The sequence below is a fragment of the Panthera leo genome, chromosome E1 (assembly GCF_018350215.1).
Source record: "Panthera leo isolate Ple1 chromosome E1, P.leo_Ple1_pat1.1, whole genome shotgun sequence".
Classification (NCBI taxonomy): Eukaryota; Metazoa; Chordata; class Mammalia; order Carnivora; family Felidae; genus Panthera; species Panthera leo.
This window is the reverse complement of record NC_056692.1, coordinates 5,394,608-5,419,439: the sequence shown is the minus strand read 5'-3', so window position 1 is coordinate 5,419,439 and position 24,832 is coordinate 5,394,608. Positions and strand designations below refer to the sequence as shown.

The window sequence follows — 24,832 nt, the reverse complement described above, 5'->3', positions numbered from 1 at the left end:
CCGCCCTTCTGGTCCCAGTTTGATTCTGAGACTTTGAGTAGCCACAAATGCCACCTGTATCCTCAATAAACTTTATTTAGACACAAAGAGACACAACAGAAAATACATACACAGATACAGATTTGTTTGGTTGGTTTTTTTTTTTTTTTTTTCTCTACAGGGTGAACAAACATCACACAGGGAATTTAAAAAGTCATTGCATGGAATGTACGAAAAACTCGCGAAGTTCCTTGTTCGCTCACACTTAAAAGAGACACATATTGCGGAGGAAGACAGGGATCGTTCCATCCCTACAACAGAATTCACAGTTGGTCTATAACAGTACACAGGTGTCAGGAAGGTAATCGGAGAAGTCAGGGATTCAGTTATTTGATAGGACAGAATGCTCACAACACTAGGAGGGCTCCATTTAAACAAAAGACAGAATCAAGGACTCCATACACCCCCCCCTCCCACCCCCGGACAGATGCTCTGCAAGCTGTCGGTTAGGTCATAAAGCAGCTCAGCAGAAATGCCACGTTAGCGTTCCTCTGGAGGTCGGAAGGGCTGCGTGACCTCTACCTTTGTGTCCACACCACAGAGAGAGTGTTTACACAGACACACGTAGGACACGGCAACTCTCGCCACGCACGCTGGCTTAGAAACCCACGGTGCGGACCGTTGACATACATCGGTGTATAAAACGTGGCTTTAAAAAGGAAAAGGAGGAAGAACCAAGAGGAGAACACGCTTCGCATCTGCCGGCAAGGTTTCTCGCCACTCTGCCTGCGGTCCCTCCGGCCGGGGGGACGGGGCAGGGGCGGGCTGAGGGGGGGGGGGTCGTCTCTTGCAAGTCTATGGGGCCTCTAAAAGTCACACCTGGGACCTGCCTTCCCGTCAGAAGCCACATATGTCACCAGGCCACGCTGCAAGGGGAACCCCCCTCAACTTATTCCTGTCCCGGAACGTTAGCCTCCTCCAACGTCACCTTCCCATTTCAGCTCGGGGCTCCCCTAGGCAACCTCTGTATTTTAGTAAAAAATGGTTTCCACTGTACCCTTCGTGTGTCCTCTTCCTAACGTGACAAATCCAGATGAGATGAAGTTATGGAGATCGGGTCCTCCACTTCGGTGGGTATCCTTCCCATAATGTCCTGCAAGAAGACGGGGCACAGTTACCTGGTGCACCCATGGGCACCCGTCGCTGCAGCTCCCCCAGAGGCAGTGAGGAAGTTCATTTCCGAGCCAGCAGCTGAGTCAGAAGGTAGCAGCCGTCAAGGAGAAATACGTATATCATTTTATAAACACGTATATAATGTAATATATATACAGTGTATATAAAAAGTACATAGATCAAGTATATATACACGTATGTGTGTATATATATACACACGCGTGTACATATATACGTACAATTGTGTATATACACATATATATGTATATTATATGTGTATATACACATATAAGTGTGTGTGTACATATATATATATATATATATATATATATATATATATATATATATACGCAATTGCACAACAAAGACAACAATTCTGGGAAGGTTACATGGAAAACAGGGGCGGGGGAAAGGAACAGGTGGCTAGATTTTGGCATTTCTGACCGAGCGCACCAGAACATCAGTCTATTTGCCCGACCATCGTCACCTCTGTCCCAGCTTCCCTCTTTCTCCATCTCGCCTTAGTCATTGGTTTCCTCTCTTTCCGAAGCACGGAGGCATGGGTCTGTCTGGTGGGGACAGCTCTCTGTATGTGCCTCTGCTTATAAGTCCCATCACATCCTAAGGAACTACAGTCTCACGGCTTAGGAGAGATCCAGAATGGTGGTTGTAAAACACTGGGAAAATATTTACTGCTTTCCCCTCTTGACGTTTCTGCAATAAGATCTTATTCTGTGCCAGCCCCACGTGCCCATCTACCTGCGGGGCTGGACCGAGGAAAGGTCGGGGCGGGCTCAGACCCTGGGAGAAGAAATCCACAGAGAAAGAGAGATACATTCCTCTTCTGACATTCAAAACACGATTTCACAAATGTTCTTGAGACGCAGGTGTTGTAAAGAAAGAAAGGACTCCGTAAATGCCATCCTGAGGTATATACACAGGAAAATGGAGAAAAGCCACATTTTTGTCGTATTTGTACAAGAGTGCATTAAAAACTGTACCTGGAATTAACACAATGTGCAGAAGTACCTAAGACGTAATGGTAAGTTCAAAAGTGGACAGAAAATGCTATATTAAATATGACCACAGTGCTGTAAAAAATTCAAACCAGCACATTAAAAAAAAACTGAAAGAAAACACATCTGATACTCACAACTGCCCTCAGATCATTGGAACTTGAGCCTTACTTCTCTCCTTCCAACGTTTCCATATTTTCCAAGTTTTCCCCCCTTTAGTAAGTAGGTCAGTTTTATAATACAACTAGGTAAAGTAAATTTCTAATGAAAAAGCTGCATGGTAATTGTAAAGACAACCCAAATCACATTTTTTTCTTAAGAGGGCACCCTCTCAATTAGCAGATCTCAAACCTAGGTGCATGCTGGAACCATCTGGAAGCTTTTAAGAACGCAAATGTCCGGACACAACTCCAGGGGTTCTGATTCCGTTGGTGAGGGTCTGGGCTTACAAACTCTGACAGCCACTGTCTTAGCCCCTCAGGAACTTAAGAAAATCTTGCCACCATTTCTGCGATGCCCTCCACTCTGGAATAGATACTCATTCCTCAGGGTTCACAGCCTCCCAAAAGGAGCTCTCTCGCTGTAAAATACTGCGGTCACAACCCAGAATTTGACAGAATGGGATTATTTGATAGAATGGGAGCTGGGCTAAGAGGCTTCAAGCTATGTCACAGCTCCAGAAACCAGCCTCTAGTACCTGGAGAAATGCATCCTCATCAGGGATCAGCAGGGAGGGGGTGTCTGGAAGGGTGAGCTGCAGGGAGGGAGGGAACCCTGTCCTGTAACAAGGCCACTTTCTCCCCAACCCCACCCCCACCCCCAAGCAATGACAGGGCAGGAAAAGGAAGTAACAATTCAGAACGGTCATAAATTTGGACCTCATTAATTCAGAACCTGCGATACATCCTGCAGAATTTGGGCTGGCATATTTTTGTGCTCTTTTATAAATAAAATTTTTGATAAACAAATCAATACTGGGGAAGATAGAACATAAACAGTGCGTGTGCTACTTACAAATCATTTCTTATCTGTCAGCTGGAACGAGGTCCCTTGGGACCGAGTGGTGCCCTAGCACTTTGGGGCTCTGCTGGTTTAACGAGCAAGTTTTCTGATCACCTACTATGCACCACGCAGAGAGACAGAGCCTCTGAAAACACGGTGTCAGGGTTTTGGGAAGGGGGCGGGGGTTGACATCATAGCAGCAAATGTTTTGTAGTATAATGCGGCTTACAGAAATTTTTCACATGTACTGTTTTTTTAATATAAAAAAAATTTTTTTTAATGTTCATTTCTTTCTGAGACAGAGAGAGACTGAGCATGAGTGGGGGAGGGGCAGAGAGAAAGGGAGACACAGAATCCGAAGCAGGATCCAGGCTCCGAGCTGTCAGCACAGAGCCCCACGCGGGCCTCGAACTCACCAACTGTGAGATCATGACCTGAGCTGAAGTCGGTGGCTCAACCGACTGAGCCACCCAGGCGCCCTCTGTTTTCTGAAAACTTTAACCACTACCGCATACGTATGTTGTCTGGGATTATTATTGTTCCCCCATCTACTGATGGAAAAAGGAAAGCCAGACCAGAGGCAGATGACGGACCCAATGCAGGCACCCAGTTTCTCCCACCACAAACCACATGTTCCTTCCATCATGCACACCTGGCTTCATCTACTCCCCACAAGAGCCTTGTGGAAAAGTCACGTTCCCAAGTTCACGGAGCTAGTTAGCGGTAAATCCTGACTCCCCAGGCTCCCACCTTTGTACAAGTCTGACACGAGCCGCCTCACCTGGTGGTCTGAACGGTCACAACTGTGCAGCTGTGACTCTTCCCTGAGACTTGAACCCAATGGAAACACTAACTCAGGAGCAGTCTACCTGGTGATGAGTAAGTTCATAGAAGTTGGAGTTCAGGTTCCAACAAGCTTCAGTACGGAGGCTTGGCGTTGGGTAGAGAAAAGATATGGTGAGGGGTCAGGACCAAGAGCAGGTGACAGGAGTAACGAATTCTATGGGCAAATCGGTTTGGAAAATATTGAGTTATGTGAAATGAAAAGTAACCACGGAAACCAAGGCTAGGGACCAGTCAATGAGCACCCACGTCTCCAGGGAACCCTTACATTTTTCAAAGGTGTCTCTCAGGACGCATGTTGGGAAAGAAAGCAGCCAGTGACACAGAGTTGGAGAAGACAGGGTGAGAGCTTCAGCTTTTGTTGGAGCTGCGGTCTTCAAACTTGAGCACAGCAAGCTCACGGGGCGGTACCCAGATTGCTGGGCCCCAGCCCCAGAATTCCTATCTTACTAGGGTCAGAGGTAAGTTCATGTCTGACAAGTTCTCAGGGGATGCTGATGATGGCCGCAGGTCCAGGGACCACACTTTATGAACCACGGTGTTAGAACTACCGACGGGTCCAGCTTGAGCTGGGTACAGGGCCAATGTTAGGGGGGGTCAAGGTCTAGAATGCCTTACATTTTGTGTCCCCTCGAGAGGAACAAATAGTTTTAGCATGAACAAGGGTAGCATGATGGGAAGAACAATCGGTAAACGCACTGCTCTCTCCGCCATCACCACATCCGGAAGTCCAAAGTCACAGGGACAGCACTGAGGTTCAAGTTCAACTGTCCCCCTGGCAGGAGGCAGGTGGAAACTAAAGAGAGACCTGGGGCAGGGTTCCTGGAGTCGTGCAATGGTGGTGACTCCGGTAAGGAAGTGAGTCTGAGTAACTAGAGGGAGAGCTTCTTTGTGAAGGAGATTTGCCGCAAGAAACAGGAGGGGGAAATGAGGTAACATCTGAATGGTGATTTCAGTAAGATGTGACAGCAGTCTGCATCTGTGAAATTAGACCAACAGCCAAGGGAGGGAAAGAAACTGAGCAAGGACGGTTTGCCTGGGCTGTAAATACAGCCAACTGAGCGCGTCCTGAAGGAGACCAGTCAAGTAAAGTCAAGGGCACTCGGTGGGGAGGAGGACAGAGAGACAGAAATGCTGGGAGAGGACAGACAGACAGGACAACTCCAGGAGTTTCCATCGATGCCCGACAGTATTCCCAGAAGAGACACAGAAGGGATAATTCAGAAGCAATGATTAAAAGTTAATAGATTTTCGTTTTCCTGAGCAGATGGCAAGACTTCAGTCTTTAGATCAAAAGACAAAAGGCAAGATCAAGCATCACACTATATATGAGAAGGGACCAAAATCCAGATATACTCTAGTGAAATGGCTTTCAAAAAATAAAGGAGGGGCACCTGGGTGGCTCAGTCAGCTGAGTGTCTGACTTCGGCTCAGGTCATGATCTCATGGTTCATGGGTTCTAGCCCCACATCAAGCTCTGAGCTGACGACACAGAGCCTGCTTTAGATTTTCTGTCTTCCTCTCTGCCCCTCCCCCACTCGTTCTCTCTCTCTCTCTCTCTCTCTCTCAAATAAACATTTAAAATTAAAAAATAAATAAATAAATGGGGCACCTGGGTGGCCCAGTCGGTTAAGCATCTGATTTCGGCTCAGGTCATGATCTCGCGGTTCGTGAGTTCAAGCCCCGCGTCGGGCTCTGTGCTGACAGCTCAGAGCCTGGAGCCTGCTTCGGATTCTGTGTCTCCCTCTCTCTGCCCCTCCCCCACCTCTCTCTCTCTCTCAAAAATGCATAAACATTAAAAAAACTTAAAAAATAAAGGAAAAAATGAATAAATAAGTTAACTAAAATTTTAACAAATAATGGAAAATATCATCTTTATAAAACACTTGAAAAAGTGGGGGAGGGGAAGTGAGGCAATCTTTTGAAGAATTTTGAGACTTTTATTTCCATAGAGACAGACACTGCTCACAGAAGAACACATACTCTGGACCAGGCTCACAAGTTCAAACCTGTCTGTCTGTTTTCTCAACCGCAAAAGAAAAACAGTAATGTTTGTTTCATCGGTTGTTGAGGAGATTAAATGAGGTAACATATATAAGGCGTTTAGAACAAAGCTAAGTTTGCTAATATTTTTCAGTAGAGGTGTTTGGACTCCATTCCTCCAAAACTCATTGAAAATAATTAAAAGAAAAAAGAATAGAAAAAAAATTTCCACAAGGGAAAAAAATACCAGACTTTTCATTTACTAGACGTGGAAAATACACATCCACAACCACATACAGAAATACAGAAAGAAAAAAAAAAAAAAAGAGGGCGCCTGGGTGGCTCAGTTGGTTAAGTATCCAGCTCTCAATTTAAGCTCAGGTCACGATCTCACAGTTCCTGAGTTGGAGCCCCCCCATCGGGCTCAGTGCTGACAGCGTAGAGCTGGCCTGGGATTCTCTGTCTTCCTCTCTCTCTGCCCCTCCCCTGTTCAGGTTCTCTCTGTCTCTCTCTGTCTCTCTCTCTCTCTCAAAATAAATAAGTAAACTTTAAAAAAAAGAGAGAGAAAGAAAAGGAAAGAGAAAAGAAAAAGAAAAAGAAAAGAAAAGAAAAGAAAAGAAAAGAAAAGAAAAGAATACGAAAATCAATTCAAAGGGTACTAAAGGCCAAGGCATGAAAAACCAAACCTTAAATCTGCTAGAAAAGAATACTGGACAATCCGTTAATGATCACAAAGCAGGGAAGGATTTTGAAACAAGGAGAAAAAGGCAGAGACTCAAGAGGAAACAAAGCGTTTTTAAGCCACGAAACATCAAAAAACTGTAAGCCAAAGGCTTGAAATATATATTTACGTGAATATCCAAGACTCCTAGAGAACTTCACATTAATAAGAAGCTGAAAGAACCCAACAGAAAACGCAGCCCCAAGAGATGAATAGACAAGTCACAGCAGAGAAGACCCGAAGGGACGATACACACACACAGTGGCCTTCAATCTCACAAGTAATCAGGGAAATTCAAATTAAAGCCATAATGAGATATCATTTCATACCCAGCAGACTGGCAAAAATGAAAATGCCCAACACAACCAACTCAGATAAGCAGGAACACGAACTCTTGGACATAATGCTTTGGAAAGAACTTTAGCAATGGCTAATAAAGTTGAAGATGGATATAGTGTAGAACCAGCAATGCCCCCTTTTGGTAGATAAATCCTCACACACGTGCATGAGGAGACAGGCAAGAGCCATGTTCATATCGGTATTGTTTGTAATAAAGACAGAACGGGGGGCGCTCTCTATTCCTACCGAGAGAAAAAATGATAAATAATGGTATACTCATACGATGTAACCCTGTTCGACAGGGCAAACGAAATGAACCAGAGCTCTAAGTAGCAAAGCTGGGGGAATTGTCAGTTCCTAATGTTGAGTACGCTAAGCAAGCTGAGGAAAACCAGGATGCCATCATACGGGGAGAGTTATAAAACATGCAGTACAACACTCTATATTGTTTCAGGATATGTGCATATTGTTTCAGGATATGTGCACATGTAGTGTCAATACAAGTACAAAGAGATTCAGGGAAATGATAAATACTTCAAAACAGATACTTCTGGAGGTAGGGAGTGGAATGTAATTGAGGAAGGAAGGGTATATGAGGTGCTTGTGTGTTTTAGTTCATATGCCGGGTAGTTGAGGACATAATTCACTGTTAAGTAATTATTGTTATTTTATTTGTTAGATGATGGATGGATGGATGGATGGATGGATGGATGGATGGATGGATGGACGGGTATGTGGATGGATGGGTGGGTGGTTGGGCTGGTGGGTGGGTGGATGGGTGGATGAGAAAAGGAGTAAGTGAATGAATGGAATGAATGTGTAGGTGAATAAGTGGATGGACAGATGGATGGATGGATGGATGGATGGATGGATGGATGGACGGACGGGTATGTGGATGGATGGGTGGGTGGTTGGGCTGGTGGGTGGGTGGATGGGTGGATGAGAAAAGGAATAAGTGAATGAATGGAATGAATGTGTGGGTGAATAAGTGGATGGACAGATGGATGGATGGATGGATGGATGGATGGATGGATGGACGGACGGATGGATGGATGGATGGGTATGTGGATGGATGGGTGGGTGGTTGGGCTGGTGGGTGGATGGATGGGTGGATGAGAAAAGGAGTAAGTGAATGAATGGAATGAATGTGTAGGTGAATAAGTGGATGGATGGATGGATGGACGGATGGATGGACGGATGGATGGATGGGTATGTGGATGGATGGGTGGGTGGTTGGGCTGGTGGGTGGATGGATGGGTGGATGAGAAAAGGAATAAGTGAATGAATGGAATGAATGTGTGGGTGAATAAGTGGATGGACAGATGGATGGATGGATGGATGGATGGATGGATGGATGGATGGACGGACGGATGGATGGATGGATGGGTATGTGGATGGATGGGTGGGTGGTTGGGCTGGTGGGTGGATGGATGGGTGGATGAGAAAAGGAGTAAGTGAATGAATGGAATGAATGTGTAGGTGAATAAGTGGATGGATGGATGGACGGATGGATGGATGGATGGATGGATGGATGGATGGGTATGTGGATGGATGGGTGGGTGGTTGGGCTGGTGGGTGGATGGATGGGTGGATGAGAAAAGGAGTAAGTGAATGAATGGAATGAATGTGTAGGTGAATAAGTGGATGGACAGATGGATGGATGGATGGATGGATGGATGGATGGATGGATGGACGGACGGGTATGTGGATGGATGGGTGGGTGGTTGGGCTGGTGGGTGGGTGGATGGGTGGATGAGAAAAGGAATAAGTGAATGAATGGAATGAATGTGTGGGTGAATAAGTGGATGGACAGATGGATGGATGGATGGATGGATGGATGGATGGATGGATGGACGGATGGATGGATGGATGGATGGGTATGTGGATGGATGGGTGGGTGGTTGGGCTGGTGGGTGGATGGATGGGTGGATGAGAAAAGGAGTAAGTGAATGAATGGAATGAATGTGTAGGTGAATAAGTGGATGGATGGATGGATGGACGGATGGATGGACGGATGGATGGATGGGTATGTGGATGGATGGGTGGGTGGTTGGGCTGGTGGGTGGATGGATGGGTGGATGAGAAAAGGAATAAGTGAATGAATGGAATGAATGTGTGGGTGAATAAGTGGATGGACAGATGGATGGATGGATGGATGGATGGATGGATGGATGGATGGACGGACGGATGGATGGATGGATGGGTATGTGGATGGATGGGTGGGTGGTTGGGCTGGTGGGTGGATGGATGGGTGGATGAGAAAAGGAGTAAGTGAATGAATGGAATGAATGTGTAGGTGAATAAGTGGATGGATGGATGGATGGACGGATGGATGGATGGACGGATGGATGGATGGGTATGTGGATGGATGGGTGGGTGGTTGGGCTGGTGGGTGGATGGATGGGTGGATGAGAAAAGGAATAAGTGAATGAATGGAATGAATGTGTGGGTGAATAAGTGGATGGATAGATGGCTGGCTGGATGGATAGATACCTAGGTTTTGGTTAAGTACCTATAGCCCAAGTATTTTATTCACCACCAAATTATCCTTCAACAATAAAGGAAACAGAGTCTCCAGTTTTAAGAACTCAGAGACTACAAGACCCACAAATTCTCCTTGGGGGAAGGGGCAAGATACGTGATGATGAAATCCATTAAGCAAGAAGCAAAACTACAGAATTTCTAAAAGCAAGGATGTATTTATTTATAATCTTCAAACAGTACCCAAATCCCAAAAGCCATGAAGAAGAGACTGGTCAATGGGATCACACACTTGTAACATTTCACAAATTGTCTTTATTGGCAGAAACAAAGTGAATCGGTGCTAGATTGGCCCTGGAAAACCTGGCATGCAAACAGGGCAATAAAAGTACGTTATCATGATGCAATAAAACCAAAAGTAGCATCCGTGATCAGAGGAACAGCTCTCCATCTTTAGAGCCTGCTTGAAACGCACAGCACACTCTCAGAATGGACAGGGAGCTGGTCTCTGAAAGGCCGAAATGGTGCCGGGCCTACTGCTGAACTTGTCTGTGGAAAAATACGACAGAGACAAAACCCAAAACACACGGCGAACCCTGGGAAAAATATTTTTAATACATGTGAGAGAGGACTTTTCCCTTTGTTTACAAAAAAACAGCTCAATTGTATCAATAATCATAACACCCTAGAAAAAAATGCACAGAGGATAGGAATAGGTAATTACATCCCCTGGGGAAAAAAAGAAGTCTTTTTTTAAAAGGCCCCTGGATATGTAAAAGATACGATTAACCTTGAGTCATAATTAAGGAAATGCAAATCAAAATATGCAGGATCTTTCTAAGGGCGCCTGGGTGGCTCTGTCAGTTAGGCGTCCAACTTTGGCTCAGGTCGTGATCTCACAGTTCGTGAGTTCGAGCCCCACGTCGGGCTCTGTGCTGACAGCTCAGAGCCTGGAGCTTACTTCAGATTCTGTTTCTCCCTCTCTGTCTGTTCCTCCCCTGCTCTTGCTCTGTCTCTCTCCCTCTCAAAAATAAATAAACATTAATTTTTTTTTAATATGCAGGATCTTTCTAAAAAATGAATCGATTCGGCAAAACGTAAGCATTGGATGACACCCGATGCCCGGACGACCGGCTCTCTCTAGCTGCTGGTGGAGGATGTCAATGAGTGGTGCCTACTTGAAGGACAAGCCTTTGACCTGGCATCTCACTGCTACGGATTTACCCTACAAATATGTCTCCTGGGCTTCCCATTACATATGAACCAGGCCAGATAGTGTGGCATCAACTTCGGTAGTCCTGGCAACGGGCAGCGAATAATACTGGAATCCATGCATCCAGTGGAATACTATACAGCTGTTATAAAGAGGCATCTCTGTGCGTACAGAGGCAGGAAGACCTCCAAGATAAAATTTAAAAATAAAAATAAAAAGCAAGGAGTAGAGCAATGTTGCAGTAGGATCCTTTTTATATACACAACAACGAAAATAATGCAGCGAGGGTATGTAGAGACCCATCACAAGTAGGATGTTTTATACAAACGGTCCTTTTGTCTGGACATAATGATGCACGCAAATGACAACAACCTCCTTTTCTTTCGGGAGAGGTCCTGGGATGAAGAAGGGGAGGTGTTTACCTTTGAAAGATTTATCACTTTCTTTACTGTTTGAACTTTCTAAACACATACCATGCATTATTTTTTTATTTTTGTACTATTTACAGAGTTTCTCTGGGCTTAGGGAGTGGGATCATGGCCTGTCTTTGTTCTTCTCTTTGTACTTCTTTATGTGGGGGATAAAAACTCTAATAAATGTCATTTTATAAAAAGAAATACAAGGGCCAGGAAGTGAGAGGGGCCACTTCTCCCTGTGTAAATGACAAGGCATTTATCAAACACAGATCCTAATACCCACCCAGCCAGAGGGTAGGAAGGATTAGAGGAAATCCCAGGTATAAATCGTTTCACCTAATACCGTGCACCAATAAGCCTCGGTAAATGGGAGCTGCTGTTCACATAAAGACTCGAGTCTTTCCTTCTTCTCATGCAGGTAACTCAAGGGTCCTCTTATGGTGCCCCAAGCTGACCTCAGGCCAGAAAGAGTCAAGAGCAAAAGACCTTGGGCTTTGCTATCCTGCCTGACGGCTCTTCCCCAGAGAAACCCCAAAGCTCCTTCCTGCTCCCCAGAGCTCTCGCCCGTGTCTCCACAACGGGGAGTGGGCTGGCAGCCAGGAGGCCTGTGTTCCCCCACGCAGTCACATTTGTTGAGCGAATGAGGCAGCTCTGAGCTCATTCCGCCAAGGTAAACTGGGGGCAGGCCAGGTCTAATTGCACATTGTACTGACAATGACTATTTACTAGTCTAACAATCTCGAGAGACTAGCTACTGGGAATGCTTTATTTTATGTGTCAATTCTAGGGCTTGCTCACACAAGCACAGGGGGAGTCTGTGCAGTTAGCAGAGCTGTTGGCAAATACTGTGGCGATGCCACAGATCTGCCCTCTGGCGTCTTCCCTCTGCAGACTCCGCAGCTGGGAGAGCTGGGGATGGTCACCAGGTGCATCGCCCTCCCGGTGGAGGCCATGTGTCCCCAGCCGTGAGGGCTCAGGGTAAGCAATCCCAGGCTGTCTGGGGAACTGCCTTGCCCAACGCTCTCATGTGACAGAGAAGGAAACAGAACCCCGGAGACGTTGAGTAGAGGCCTTCTCAAGGTCACACAGGTTGATGGTTTGGGAACCCGGACCCTGAACTCTTGACTTTCAAGATGGCGCTCTTCATCCTATCATTCTGCTCGAGGACAGCAGGGTCTCTCATCAGATACAGAAGGTCAGGATCACAAGCAGGGTGGGGTTGGCGGCGGGGGAGGGGGGGGCGCGTAATCTAGAATACATCTTGATAACCGTCGCACCAGGGGCAAATTCTCCAGAAAGTCATTGCTAAACCAACCCCTTTCCATTCAAATCAATGTCCCCCGAACCACAGGTTTGTTGGTTTGAATTTAAGAAAACTGGTACTTTGTGTTTGAAACCAAAACAGACAAACAAAAATACAAAGATGTACTCTCTAAAGGTCTCCGGCTGTGGTCAAGGGCACACTCTAGGTCAACCTTATCCTCTGCAAGAGGGGAGCTCTGCTGTGGTCTCCTGTATATTATACAGGCTTTGGGGTAAGGTTTCTTGTTTCAGAGAGCATTATGTGGCTCAAAAATAAAAGTCCGAGACCACACCTCTAGTGCATCCTAATTATTTACCAAGGGGAGGAGAGAGAGAGAGGATTACTTGATGGTGACATTAATCTTGGGATATTTTAGGAGGAGGGCTAAATCCTCCCCCTCTCCCCCTGCCATTGAGATAGAATCAGGGAACGTTACAGCTGAAGGACTGTTCAAGGGCATCTCTTCTAGCCTTGATATTTGCAGATGAGGAAACTGGAACTGGGAAGCAAAAGCAGACAGTCCAAGGTCATTGGCTGCTGGCTGTGACTGAACACCCCATCTTCTCACAGAAGAGCTTTCCCTAATGCACCAAGGAGCCCACAGCCTCCTCCATGCCCGAGGAAATGGTGCAGAGGTTGGTTTCTATTTCAGGGGACCCCAGTGCGCCATTTATTTTCTCCTCAGATGTGCTGGCTGTAATCCCCTTGGAAAGATGCCCAGAGTCGAACCAAATTCCCGTCTCTGACTGTGATCCCCATTTGGGTTCTGGCTCATTCCTGAGAGCAGGACCCTGGCCAAGAGTCCTGAAGAGAATCTGAATGGATGCAAGGATGCAGGCTCTTTCCACAGTGAGGGAAGACTTGCCTTGGCTCCCAAGCCTGAGGACTTGTGGGGAGGGGTCGATTAAGAAATCTGTGAATTGCTCAAGTCCCCTCTTGTTATCGCCTTGCAGACTTACAGTGGGGTAGCCCGTGGGGCACCTGAGACCTCCTCTCCTGTTTCTTGACCTCTTCTTATCTTCTAAAACACACACACACACACACACACACACACACACACACACACACACACACTGAGGAGCACCTGGGGGGCTCAGTTGGTTAAGCAACCGACTCCTGGTTTCGGCTCAGGTCACGATTTCGTGGTTTGTGAGTTCAAGCCCCACGATGGACTCCAGGCTGATGGTGCAGAGCCTGCTTCGGATTCCCTCTCTCTCCCTCTCTCTCTCTCTGCCCCTCCCCTGCTCATGCTCTCTCTCTCTCAACATAAATAAATAAAACTTTAAAAAATTCTTTAAAAGAAAAAAAAAATAGGAGACAGAAGAATTTTAGAGGCTGTCATCTTTTTTCTTTTTCTTTTTCCTTTTTTTTTTTTTAGGCTTGAACTCCTAATGGGAAGGCAATTTAGTTTGTGGACTATGGAACATCCCTGAGAAGTGATCAATGAGAGAAGGTTCGCATTCAAACCCAGGGCTTTGGCACGTTGATTTGGGATAGGCGTTTGTTGCCACGCTGAGTAACGCAGCGTGGCAAAATAGGAGGCGAGAAGCCCAACAGTGAGTTTTAGGCATAGGGTGAGGTGTCGCCTCGGGGTTTATGGAATTAACGTCACGCGCAGACATCTCCTTCCGTGGGCAAAGCCAGACTGCCCACTCCAGGTCCCAGGGAAAGACACGGGGGAGCCAGGATTGTTCTGGGCAGGGTGGGGACAGGACTGGGAGCTGGATGTACTCTGACCGGTCTCCAGTCTCCCCTCACGGCAGGTTTTTTTTTGGGGGGGGCGGGTGGGCCGCACTCCTGAGAAGAGAACAGAAAGCTGGGGGAGGGGCACGCATGGGAGACCATCCACATGACCGTCCCCCAACACGGCACCCTCTTGGGGGTGAGCTCCTGCCATTTCTCCCCTCTCAGAGCCACTCCTCCCAGGGACCGGGGGCTGAAGCAGCTCAGACACAAGTCGCCAAGCACGGCTCTCATGTTCGCTTCTTCTCTGCTCGGTACAATGGCCTGTGGTCCACGCACCAAGGATGCACACTCTGCTTCTCCATCCCGTTCCTGCTGAGGGTGCGTCCCGGCCCAGGAGGGTCCCCTGGACCAGGGCCCCTCCCTCCCCTCTGCTCCTGGACACTTGGGTCACCTTCGTCCAGCGGGGGCAGGGGGCAGGCAGAGCAAGACCCTCCTCAGGGCTGCCGGGCTGAGTATCTTCCCTGCAGGCCCCGCTCCTCCCGTGTGGGTCCCCAAGGCTGGACTCTGAAGGTGGCAGGTCCTCAACTTGACCTCTACGAATTGCATCAAGGGACCTCCGGGTAGTCCTGGCCAGGGGGAGGCAGCAGGAGAGAAGGGCAGGAGGAGGGTGGGATTATAATCAGGTCCTTCCGTCACGGATGGGCTATCGAAGTTCCCCTCCAGACAACAGTCCTTCCTGCTCCCTCCCCCTCGTCCCCTCAGTCCTGCAGCGGACCAGTTTGCTGCTGTTAGCTTGTCCAAAACACCGTGCTGCTCCTTATAGTTTCCTTACACCCTACCTTCTTCTTTTCAATAATGCTTTTGCTACACTGTTCCCAAATTACCCCTCGTAAGAGCGCCACCTTACAAGGCCATCCTGCCGGCCTCCTACGCATACATCATATACCGCCATCTTGGGCCCTCTTCCCTCCTTGGCCCGTTGGGATGCCATGGTCCATCCTTAACCACCGCCCCAGCCTCCGCCTCATCTGCTGTGCTCACCCAGCAGAACCACCAGCAGAGAGAGCCAAGCAGTGGCCATGTAGCTGTGGCACTTCAGGCAAGTTACCTGAACCCTCTCTGAACCCTCATTTCCCACCTGTAAAAGGAGACGAACCAGTGCCCAATGAGAGTTCTGTGATAATCAAGTTAATACATACATGTGGTATTTAAGACCTTGGGTGGACATTCTAAGTGCTCTCGATACATGGTGGCTGTTGCCTGGCTCGGCAAAACGATGTCCGGTGCTCGGCTCCCTATCTTATTAGCTGTGTGACTGAGGACAAGTCACTTAGCCTTCCAGCGGACTCATCTATAAGATGAGGAGAGGCTGGCTCATAGAGCAACTGAAAGGATTCAATGAATAAATACACGTAAGAGTTCAGAACAGTGCCTGGGGTACGTTCAACACTGTACGTCTGCTACTCTCGTTACCAGTATCTCTCAGCATGAATGACCCAAAGTCTCAAATGGCCCCTCAACCCTTTGGCGATTCTGCTCTCCTCCCTTGGAATGTTCACTCTTCCACATTCCAGACGTATTTCATGGTGTCTCCTGGAACCTCCCACACCCGCTCCTCATACCCTCCAACTTGACCTTGCCTCATCCTTCAAGGGGAAATCAGAGCGGGAAGAAAGAAACTCTCATTTACAGGGAATCTTCCTTGCCAGTTGTTAACATCCACAACCCCTTACATCTTCTCACGGACTTACCTCCTGAAATCATCCCCCTCCTTCTGAATCACCAGTTTCTCTCCCTCAGTGGGCACATTCACCTTGAACTTCTCAGAACACTACATACAACACTCTCCCTTGACCCTATGCCTCCCAGGCCAATCACTGCCCATTTCCTGCTATTTAGTAGTGGAGGAACCAGAAGAGTCTCGGGGTTGAGGGATCTTGCCACTATTCACGTATCCCATCAGTGGAGGACCTGGGGCTCAGAATACATGGTTTTTATGGTTTAAAATAATAATAATAATAATAAGACACAATAAGACGCCCCTACACACCCACCAGAGTGGCTAAAATTAAAAAAATGGGCCACAATAAGTGTTGCCAAGAATGTGAACCAAACTCTCACACGCTGCTGGTGGGGACAGGAAATGATAAACCACCTTGAAAAAACTCTTGGGTAGTTTCTCCTGAAGGTACGATATTTTTTCTCTCTACCTCCCGGCAGCTCCACACGCAGGTATTTACCCAAGAAGTTGAGAACAGATGAGAACAGGGTCCACGGCCGATCCCGCGCGAAGATTGTCCACCGCGGCTCTTCTTGAAAGAGTCATAAAGAGAACGAAATCATCCGAATGCCCGACAAGTGGAGCTGGAATAAATACGTGGCGGAATATTCCTGAAAGGGATGCTACACAAGGTGACGAGTGTAGGAACACAGATGAGTCTCGCAGAGATTATGTTAAATGAAAAGCCAGACCGACGAGAGTACATGTGGTGTGATTCCACTTATACGAAGGCCAAGACCACATTCTTTTTAAAGACTCCAAGAGCACAGACGAAGCCATTTGGTAACGACTGAAGGCAGCAGGGCTGTGACTTCTGGGGGTAACTACAGACTGGGAAGGGGCCTAGGGAATCATAGGGGGTGAGGGAAATGTTCTGTGTTTTTTTTCTTATTTTTTTATGTTTATTTATTTTTGAGAGAGAGAGAGAGAGAGAGAGACAGAGTGGGAGCAGGGGTGGGGCAGAGAGAAAGAGGGAGAAGAGAGAGAGAGCAGGGAAGGGGCAGAGAGAGAGAGAGAGAGAGAGAGAGAGAGAGAGAGAGAGAATCCTACGCAGGCTCCTCATTATCAGTGCAGAGCCCGATGCAGGGCTCAAAATCACAAGTTGTGAGATCACGACTCGGGCCGAAAGCCAGCGTGGGACGCTCAACCGACTGAGCCACCCAGGCGCCCCTAAACACCCATGCTTTTAACCTTGCATGAAACTCTCGTCTGTACCCCAATTATACCAACACCACGAGGAGGCAACTGTTCTCAGTCTTTCAGTCCCCTAACTGCCTGTATTTAACTCCGTTTACAAACCCAAAGACCCTCCGAGCTGCAAGGGAACTTAGAGACCCCCTCGTTAGAAACAAACAGACCTGGAAAGAGCAAGTGAGTCTGACGTCGCCCATCTCCTCCCTCCAAGAATAGTTCACGTTCTTTCCTTTGCCCCACCACCGCCTGTCTCTGCCATGCCTCTGCAAGCAAGACTACTCACAGAGGTTTAGGATGTAGCTCTCGGAGAGCTGACCCTGCGATAATGAACGGCTCAGCGGGTTTCCTTCAAGGGGAGGGAAGGCACCTTGCGGCTGCACAGGAGGGGATGGAAAAGGGATCTGGCGTAAAGACTGGCGGAGGGGAAGAGGCTTCAGCTCTGCCTCTAATGAAGCTGTACCATGAGTCTGCTCTGGCCGCCTGGCGAGCAGTGAAGAAAAGAGGGCCACACGGTGCATGCCAGGAAGGAAGCAGAGTGTATTCATCTCAGCAGCCGGCCCGAGGACACTGATTCCGCTAATAAACTCAGTGCAATGGTGAATATGAAATTAAAGGCCCACCACCCTTTCCAAAGGAGCGAGTTAAGTAAAAAGAAGTATTTCCACTGAAAGGGTTGTCAGGGGGTGCCTGGGTGGCTCGGTCAGTTAAACGTCTGACTTCGGCTCAGGTCATGATCTCACAGTTCACGGGTTTGGGCCCCGCGTCGGGCTCTGTGCTGACAGCTCAGAGCCTGGTGCCTGTTTCGGATTCTGTGTCTCCCTCTTTCTTTTCCTCCCCTACTCGCACTCTGTCTCTGTCTCTCAAAAATAAATAAACGTTAAAAAAAAATAAAAGAATGGAATGGATATATTTAAAGAAGAAGGAGGAGGAGGAGGAGGAGGAGGAGGAGGAAGGGGAAGTCAGGTTAAACCCAGAAGAAATGGGATCAATCTCTACATTTAGGAGGCCCCTGACCCAAAAGGAAGGCCAGCTACGAATAAGACGGTCACCCCCTCTAAGGTAGCACCTGACTACATGCTTTGCATAAAATCTCATTTAATGGAAACTTTGAAACAACCTCACAAAGGGTGCATTCATCATCCCCACGTGGCACTTAAGAAAAAGAAAATTTTCAATAATTTGTCCCAAACTGCACAGCTAGTTACATAAATAGGCAGGGTTGGAACAAAACATTCTTTTTACCCCAAAGCCTGCGGTCTTCCCGAGCCGTGTCGCACTGCCGCGAGAAATAAAGATCTATTATATGGCAAGAGAGTGGAATGAGTGAAGGCCTCAGCAGGAAGGGGAGTAGAGGTCATGTTCGGAAGAAGCGGGCCCCAGGGACTTGGACGTGGGGGTCAAGGATTTCATCTCGGCGGTGAGAAGCGGCAGTAAGGTTGTGTTCAAAAGTCCAGCCTCCTGTTACCATCTGGCAACTGCCTCACCACCCCGGTGACCCATCACATGTGGCTTGTGGTCCATTGTCCCCCATGAACTCCGGCTGGGTGCGACCCGATCCCGTCTCTGTGACCCACAGCACTGCAAGCCTTCACTACCGTTACTGGTGAGCACGCCTAATACCAGTTACAGACGGCAAGGACCAAGCTCCGAGATCAAGAGTCAGACGCTTAACCGACTGGGCCACCCAGATGCCCCTGTGTCCACATTCGAATAATCTCAAGGTCTGAGTCACGGGACTCCCTGCCTTATCAACACGCAGGGAAGCACTGAGTGGTTACGAGAGAGCCAACGAACAGGACGGGGCAAAAGGATCGGCAACATCTCCCCAAACTGCTGTCACCTCTCCGTTGCTACGAATATCCATCCAATCATCCCAGCTTTTCACTCTCTTGGAATCAAAATCTGTGCACGTGGACTTGAACGCATATTCATCTAATTCACTCACTCAACAGGTGCCAGATGAGATGAACTTTGAGCCTCCCATCTTTCCCCGGGGGGACCCAGTTTTTCGGTGCTGTGACAGCTTAAAACAAAAAAGCCTCTAAGTTAAAGTCATCTTTATTGAAAAATAAGTAGGGGTGGGGGGGGGGTGCCTGGGTGGCTCAGTCAGTTGAGCGTCCAACTTCAACTCAGGTCGTGATCTCGTTGTCCGTGAGTTCGAGCCCCATGTCGTCGGGCTCTGTGCTGACAGCTCAGAGCCCGGAGCCTGCTTTGGATTGTGTCTCCCTCTCTCTCTGCCCCTCCCCCACTCTAGTGTGCACATGAGATATTCTGAAAATGTAAATTCTCCTCAAACTAATGTATTTGTGATCTTAAAACCATTCAAATAAGAAGCATGCCTGTGGGAAATACAAAGCGGGCGCGTGGAGTCTGAAGTCTAGCTGGGAAAATTTAACAGAAGAGAAGAGGCAAGACCTTCTGAACTGAAAGAGAACTTGAACCAGATATTACATAAGAGATAAAGCTACAATCGTTAAAACAGTGAGGTACCAACCTAAGAATAGCTAAATGGAACAGAATGGAACACCCGAGAGGGAGACGAGAGGGAGACCTTGGTAAGTGTTAAGGATCGAGGTTATGATAAACAGGGCATCCGAATCAGTGGAGAAAAGAAACGAAGACAAAAGAATGTGGATTATGTCCTTGGGATACAGCTTCTCCTCACACACACGTATCAGGATGTTTGCCCAGCCCATACCTCCTACAAGAACTGCGTGAACTTCCGAATAAAGGACTCATCTGGAAAGCCCAGTTTCTCTTCTGTCACGTGACCCTCTCCCACTTCCTGACCAAGACTGATTGGGCCAGAAATTAAAAAACAGGGTTTGTTCTCAAGACTATTTAGGAGCATGTGGGTGGCCCAGTCATATTTCTTTAAATTTCTTTAACGCTTATTTTTTTTTTTTGAGACAGAGAGAGACAGAGCATGAGCAGGGGAGGGGCAGGGAGAGAGGGAGACACAGAATCCGAAGCAGGATCCAGGCTCTGAGCGGTCAACACAGAGCCCGACGCGGGGCTCAAACTCATGAACTACAAGATCATGACCTGAGCTGAAGTCAGACACTTAGCTGACTGAGCCACCCAGGTGCCCCATGGGGTGGCCCAGTCATTCAGCATCCAACTCTTGATCTCTGCTCAAGTCATGATCTCACAGTTCATGAGTTCGAGCCCTGAATCAGGCTCTGTGCTGACAGTGTGCTTGGAGCCTGCTTGGGTCCCTCTCTCTCTCTCTCTCTCTCTGCCCCTCCACACTTGTGCTCACTCTCTCTCTCTCAAAAATAAATAAACCTTAAAAAAAAAAAAAAAAGAATACTTAGGAGTGGGAAATATTCCAAAGTATTTAGACTCGTAAAGTCGTACAGAGTTGGAACTAGAGTCCCTGTCAGGACACCTCAAAGCCACACGCAGCCCTTACCGTGTGTGAGCAGCAAACCCTGGTCTGGAGGGTGGAAGGCTTTTGCAGAGACAGAAGCCCCAAAGAGAAGATCTCTGCCCAGTTCCCAGCCACAAGACGTCCCTGTGCTATCGAATAAGCTTTCTTTTATTTGAGGTATTTTGATCTGCGTTTCTCATAAACACATTCTGAATAGAACATACACCATGTTTCAAACCACGTTCTAGGGACGGCCTAGAATTAAACATGAGGAAATGAGATTGTAAAAGAAACAGAAGGAGCTACCAACCCTGGCCGAGCAAGGCATGTCCAAACAGGAGAGCAAAAAAAAAAAAAAAAAAAAAAAAAAGAGGAGAAGCCAGCGACAAAAGGAGGGATGAAGAGGTCAGATCGTATGAAGATTTTGAGCATCGTGTAGGGCAAAAACGACCGTGAACGTATGCCCATGTTCACAGGCTACTAGGCTTCTGTTTTGGAAGATGCAAACGTTCTGGAGATGCATGGCCAGGATGACTGCACGAGCACACGGATGGCCACAACCCCACCGAACTGTCCGCTCAAAAACGGCCAAGAGAGTGAATTTTATGTTGCGCGTATGTTACCGTAATTAACAATAATTTTGTAAACAGTTATTATCTTCAGCGTATATAAAAAAAGCTCTTCTGAATAAAGAAGAGATGAGCTTCCTTAGGGGAAAAACAGGCTGCAGACATAAACGGGCAATTCAGAAGAGAAGACAAAAAAACGGAATGATCTCTCTCTCTCTCTCTCTCTCTTTTTGGAAAGGTATCTCTTCAGGGTAATATGATGATATATAATAAGAGTCTTAAAACATGCACAGCTTGTGATTTAATAATTCCACTTAATAGCAATCTATCCAAGGGAAATAATTGCACACATAGCAGAGATTTATATGCCATGATTATTATCACGGTATTATTTATAATAGGGTAAAATTAGAAACAAGCTAAATGTGATCAACAGGAAAACGGCTGAATAAATGATGTTCCTTCCAAGGCTGGGTGCCAATCACTCATTCTCTGCTGTCTTCTGCAAAATCTTTCCACGCTGTGAAAGAATGTCAGGGAATCACATTAAGTGAGCGAAAGATTTATAATTAATATACAATGTGTTACATCTCTGTAAAAATGGGCGGCGGGCAGGGGAGACGCAGGGGAGTTTGTAGGGATGAGGAGTAACTTTTCTGTGCTCTTCTGTGTTTTCCAAACTTTCTTTAATGGGCAGATACCTTTTTTATTTTTATTTTTTTAATGTGAGGGCATGGGCAGGGGAGGGGCAGAGAGAGAGGGAGACACAGAATCCAAAGCAGGCTCCGGGCTCTGAGCTGTCAGCACAGAGCCCGACGCGAGGCTTGACCCCACAAACCGCGAGATCATGACCTGAGCCGAAGTTGGATGCTTAACTGACTGAGCCAGCCAGGCGCCCCTAATGAGCAGATATTTCTTTTACGATAAGGAATATTCTGTGTTTAAGATGGGGTGCATTCTGGTGGCAGGGGGTTACTGTGAAATGGTACCAAAAAAATAAATAAAAGGCATATTGCAAAACGCACACACAGCCTCCCTTCAGCAATGCGGGCCTCTACCTGTGCAGCCTCCCTGTTTCTTTCTTTTTTTTTTTTTAATTAATGTATTTATTTTGAGAGAGAGAGAGAGAGAGAGAGAGAGAGGCAGAGACAGAGGGAAGAGAGAGAGGGAATCCCAAGCAGGCTCGAAGCTGTCAGCACAGAGCCTGATGTGGGGCTCGAACCCAGGAACCTGATATGACCTGAGCAGAAATCAAGAGCCAGATGCTTGCCCGACTGAGCCACCGGGGCGCCCCTGTGCAGCGTCCCTGTCTCTTGCACAGTGACGGGGCGAAACACTGCACCGGCCCTCACACCCTGCCCACCGAAGCCTGGAGGAAAGCCGAGGAGCTCCCCCCACCGCCCTCCCCCACCCCGTGCAGGTCGCTTCCCCTGCCTGGCATTTGGAGGAGAGGAAAAACTACCTGTCCCCCACTCGTCCAGCAGGGACACTGTGGTGCCACTTCAAGGGGACAGGCAGGGGGCTCGGGGACAGAAGTCAACAGCTGGTGCGCCGTGCTCCTGGAAGGAACCGGAGGAAGCCGTGCCATTGGCAGCTGGCCCGAGGCCACCCTCCACCCGGAGGCAGCATCGGGCCGGCAGGGACCAGACAGATGGACGCGGACCCCGCAGCTGTCAGCCAAGGGAAGAGGCCTCCCGATTCTCTGCTCGTTTATAGGAAATTAGCCATCAACACCCGCGTCTCTTCGGGTGTGAACTTTAAATAAGATATTCCAGCGAAGCGGCTCCGGGAAGCTGAGCTGCTGTGTCGCTGAGGCCGGGAAGAGAGTGACTGTACAGGGTGCTTGACTCTGCCGAACGGCAGCTCGGGGAGCCGGCTGCACGTGAGCGACGAGAGCCGGGCGGAGGCCAGCTGGAAGCCACTGCCTGCACACGGCCCGACCGAGCCGGGGTTTGGCCAACCCACGTGATGGAACCTTCTAGGGCTGGCGGCCTGTGTCTCTGAGTGCCCACAAGGCCGAGCTCACGGCTCCAGGCGAGGTGGGGAGTCTGTGCGGGTCTGCCCCTGAAGCCCGTCCTATGGCCTGTGGACCCCGCTGGGCTGAGCCTCCTCCTTCCCGGGCCCCCACCGCAGCCACTGCCCCCCACCCCCCAAAACGGTGTAGCATCTGAACTCCCCACTGGGCCCACTCTGAAACTGCTTGGGTCAACAAGAATGAACTCCAGGGCCTGGCCACACGGCCACTTTTTCAGAGGTGCGGATGGCCTTGGAGGGGAGGCATTCTGCCTGAAGGAAAGTCAGGAAGAGAACAGGGCTGCATTAAGATGTGTATATACCAGGGAATACTACTCAGCGATGAAAAAAGGTGATATCTTGCCATGCACATCAGCGTGGATGGAACTGGAGGGTATTATGCTAAGTGAAGTGAGTCAGTCAGAAAAAGACAGATATCATCTGATTTCACTCCTGTGGAAGTTGAGAAACTTAACAGATGAATAGAGGAGAAGGGGGAAAACATAAGATAAAAACAGAGAGGAAAGCAAACCAGAAGAGCCTCTTTTTGTATTTTTGAGAGACAGGGAGAGAAAGAGAGAGACAGAAAGAGTGTGCACGAGCAGGGGAGGGGCAGAGAGAGGGGGGGACAGACGATCCGAAGCAGGCTCCGGGCTCTGCACTGACAGCAGAGAGCCCGACGCGGGGCTCGAACTCACAAACCTTGAGATCATGACCTGAGCCAAAGGTAGACACTTAACCGACTGAGTCAGCTGGGCACCCCTCTAAGAGACTCTTAAATACAGAAAACAAACTGATGGCTGCTGGCAGGAGGTGGGGGGGGGGGGGGGGAGGGATGGGCTAAATGGGGGATGGGCATTAAGGAGGGCACTTGTTGGGAGAAGCACTGAGTGTTATTCGTAGGGGATGAATGAATCACCGGGTTTTGCTGAAACTAACACTGTATGTTACCTAACTTGAGATAGGAAAAAAGAAAAAAGAAAAAACGAACAGGGCTGGGAAGGGTTTAGAGCCAGGGGTAGAGGCCAATGTCACTCCCCTAATCCTCCTGACTAAAGTCCTGGCGGGCAGAGCCCAGACCTGGCAGAGAGGCACCTGGCAAACAGGAACCCGCCTCTGACCCCCACCGCCCTTACCTACTGCCCACAACCACACAGAAAGGGAAATACCAGCAAACCCATCTGACCAGGGAGAAACCAGACTCAGAGAGGTTGAGCCCAGCACCCAAGGTCACCCAGCTATAGAACAGCAGAGCTTCAAGTCCATTACTCTAACGGGGATTGGTGTTGGTCAAGGTCATGAGTCTCATCAGGAACTCAAAGGCTAGGCAGGACGAAAGGACAGGGCTGAAGCTGTCTTCCCAGCCTTAGACAGACACGTCTGCTTGAGACAGTTTCAAGCACGGCCATTCAGGATTGAGGCAAAGCAGTGGGGGGGAACCACGGGGGCTCCCAAAAGGGAGTGGGGCGGGGTGAGGTGGGGTGGGGTGTTGAAAACAATGGGTCTGTTTTGGAATAAAATGCACGTCCAGTCCGTTTTATAGCTTCGAAGGACTCGGATTTGGTAGATGGACTTCTCCGGGTAAGAAACTTAAGCCCATCTCTTTCCTTTCGGGCTTGAGGACAGAAGGGCCCTGGACCAGCCCCTGGGCCCTGCCGTCTTCCTAAGTTTTGCAGCGCACGGCTCTGGAGTGAAGTGCCCCCAACTAGCCCCTCTGGAGAACCTTCACAAGGGCTTTGCCCTCATGT

At 48.3% G+C, this 24,832-nt stretch overlaps 1 protein-coding gene across 1 annotated transcript in view; it reads right to left on the bottom strand.

The window, feature by feature from the left end:
• Positions 1–814: 814 nt before the first annotated feature.
• LOC122206950 (protein shisa-6-like) overlaps positions 815–24,832 on the bottom strand; it is a 132,509-nt gene continuing 108,491 nt past the window's right edge. The window contains exon 3 of the mRNA XM_042916606.1: positions 815–1,132. Within this exon, the coding sequence (XP_042772540.1) occupies positions 1,011–1,132 (122 nt within the window). The 3' untranslated portion in view covers positions 815–1,010. The remainder of the gene's footprint in view (positions 1,133–24,832) is intronic.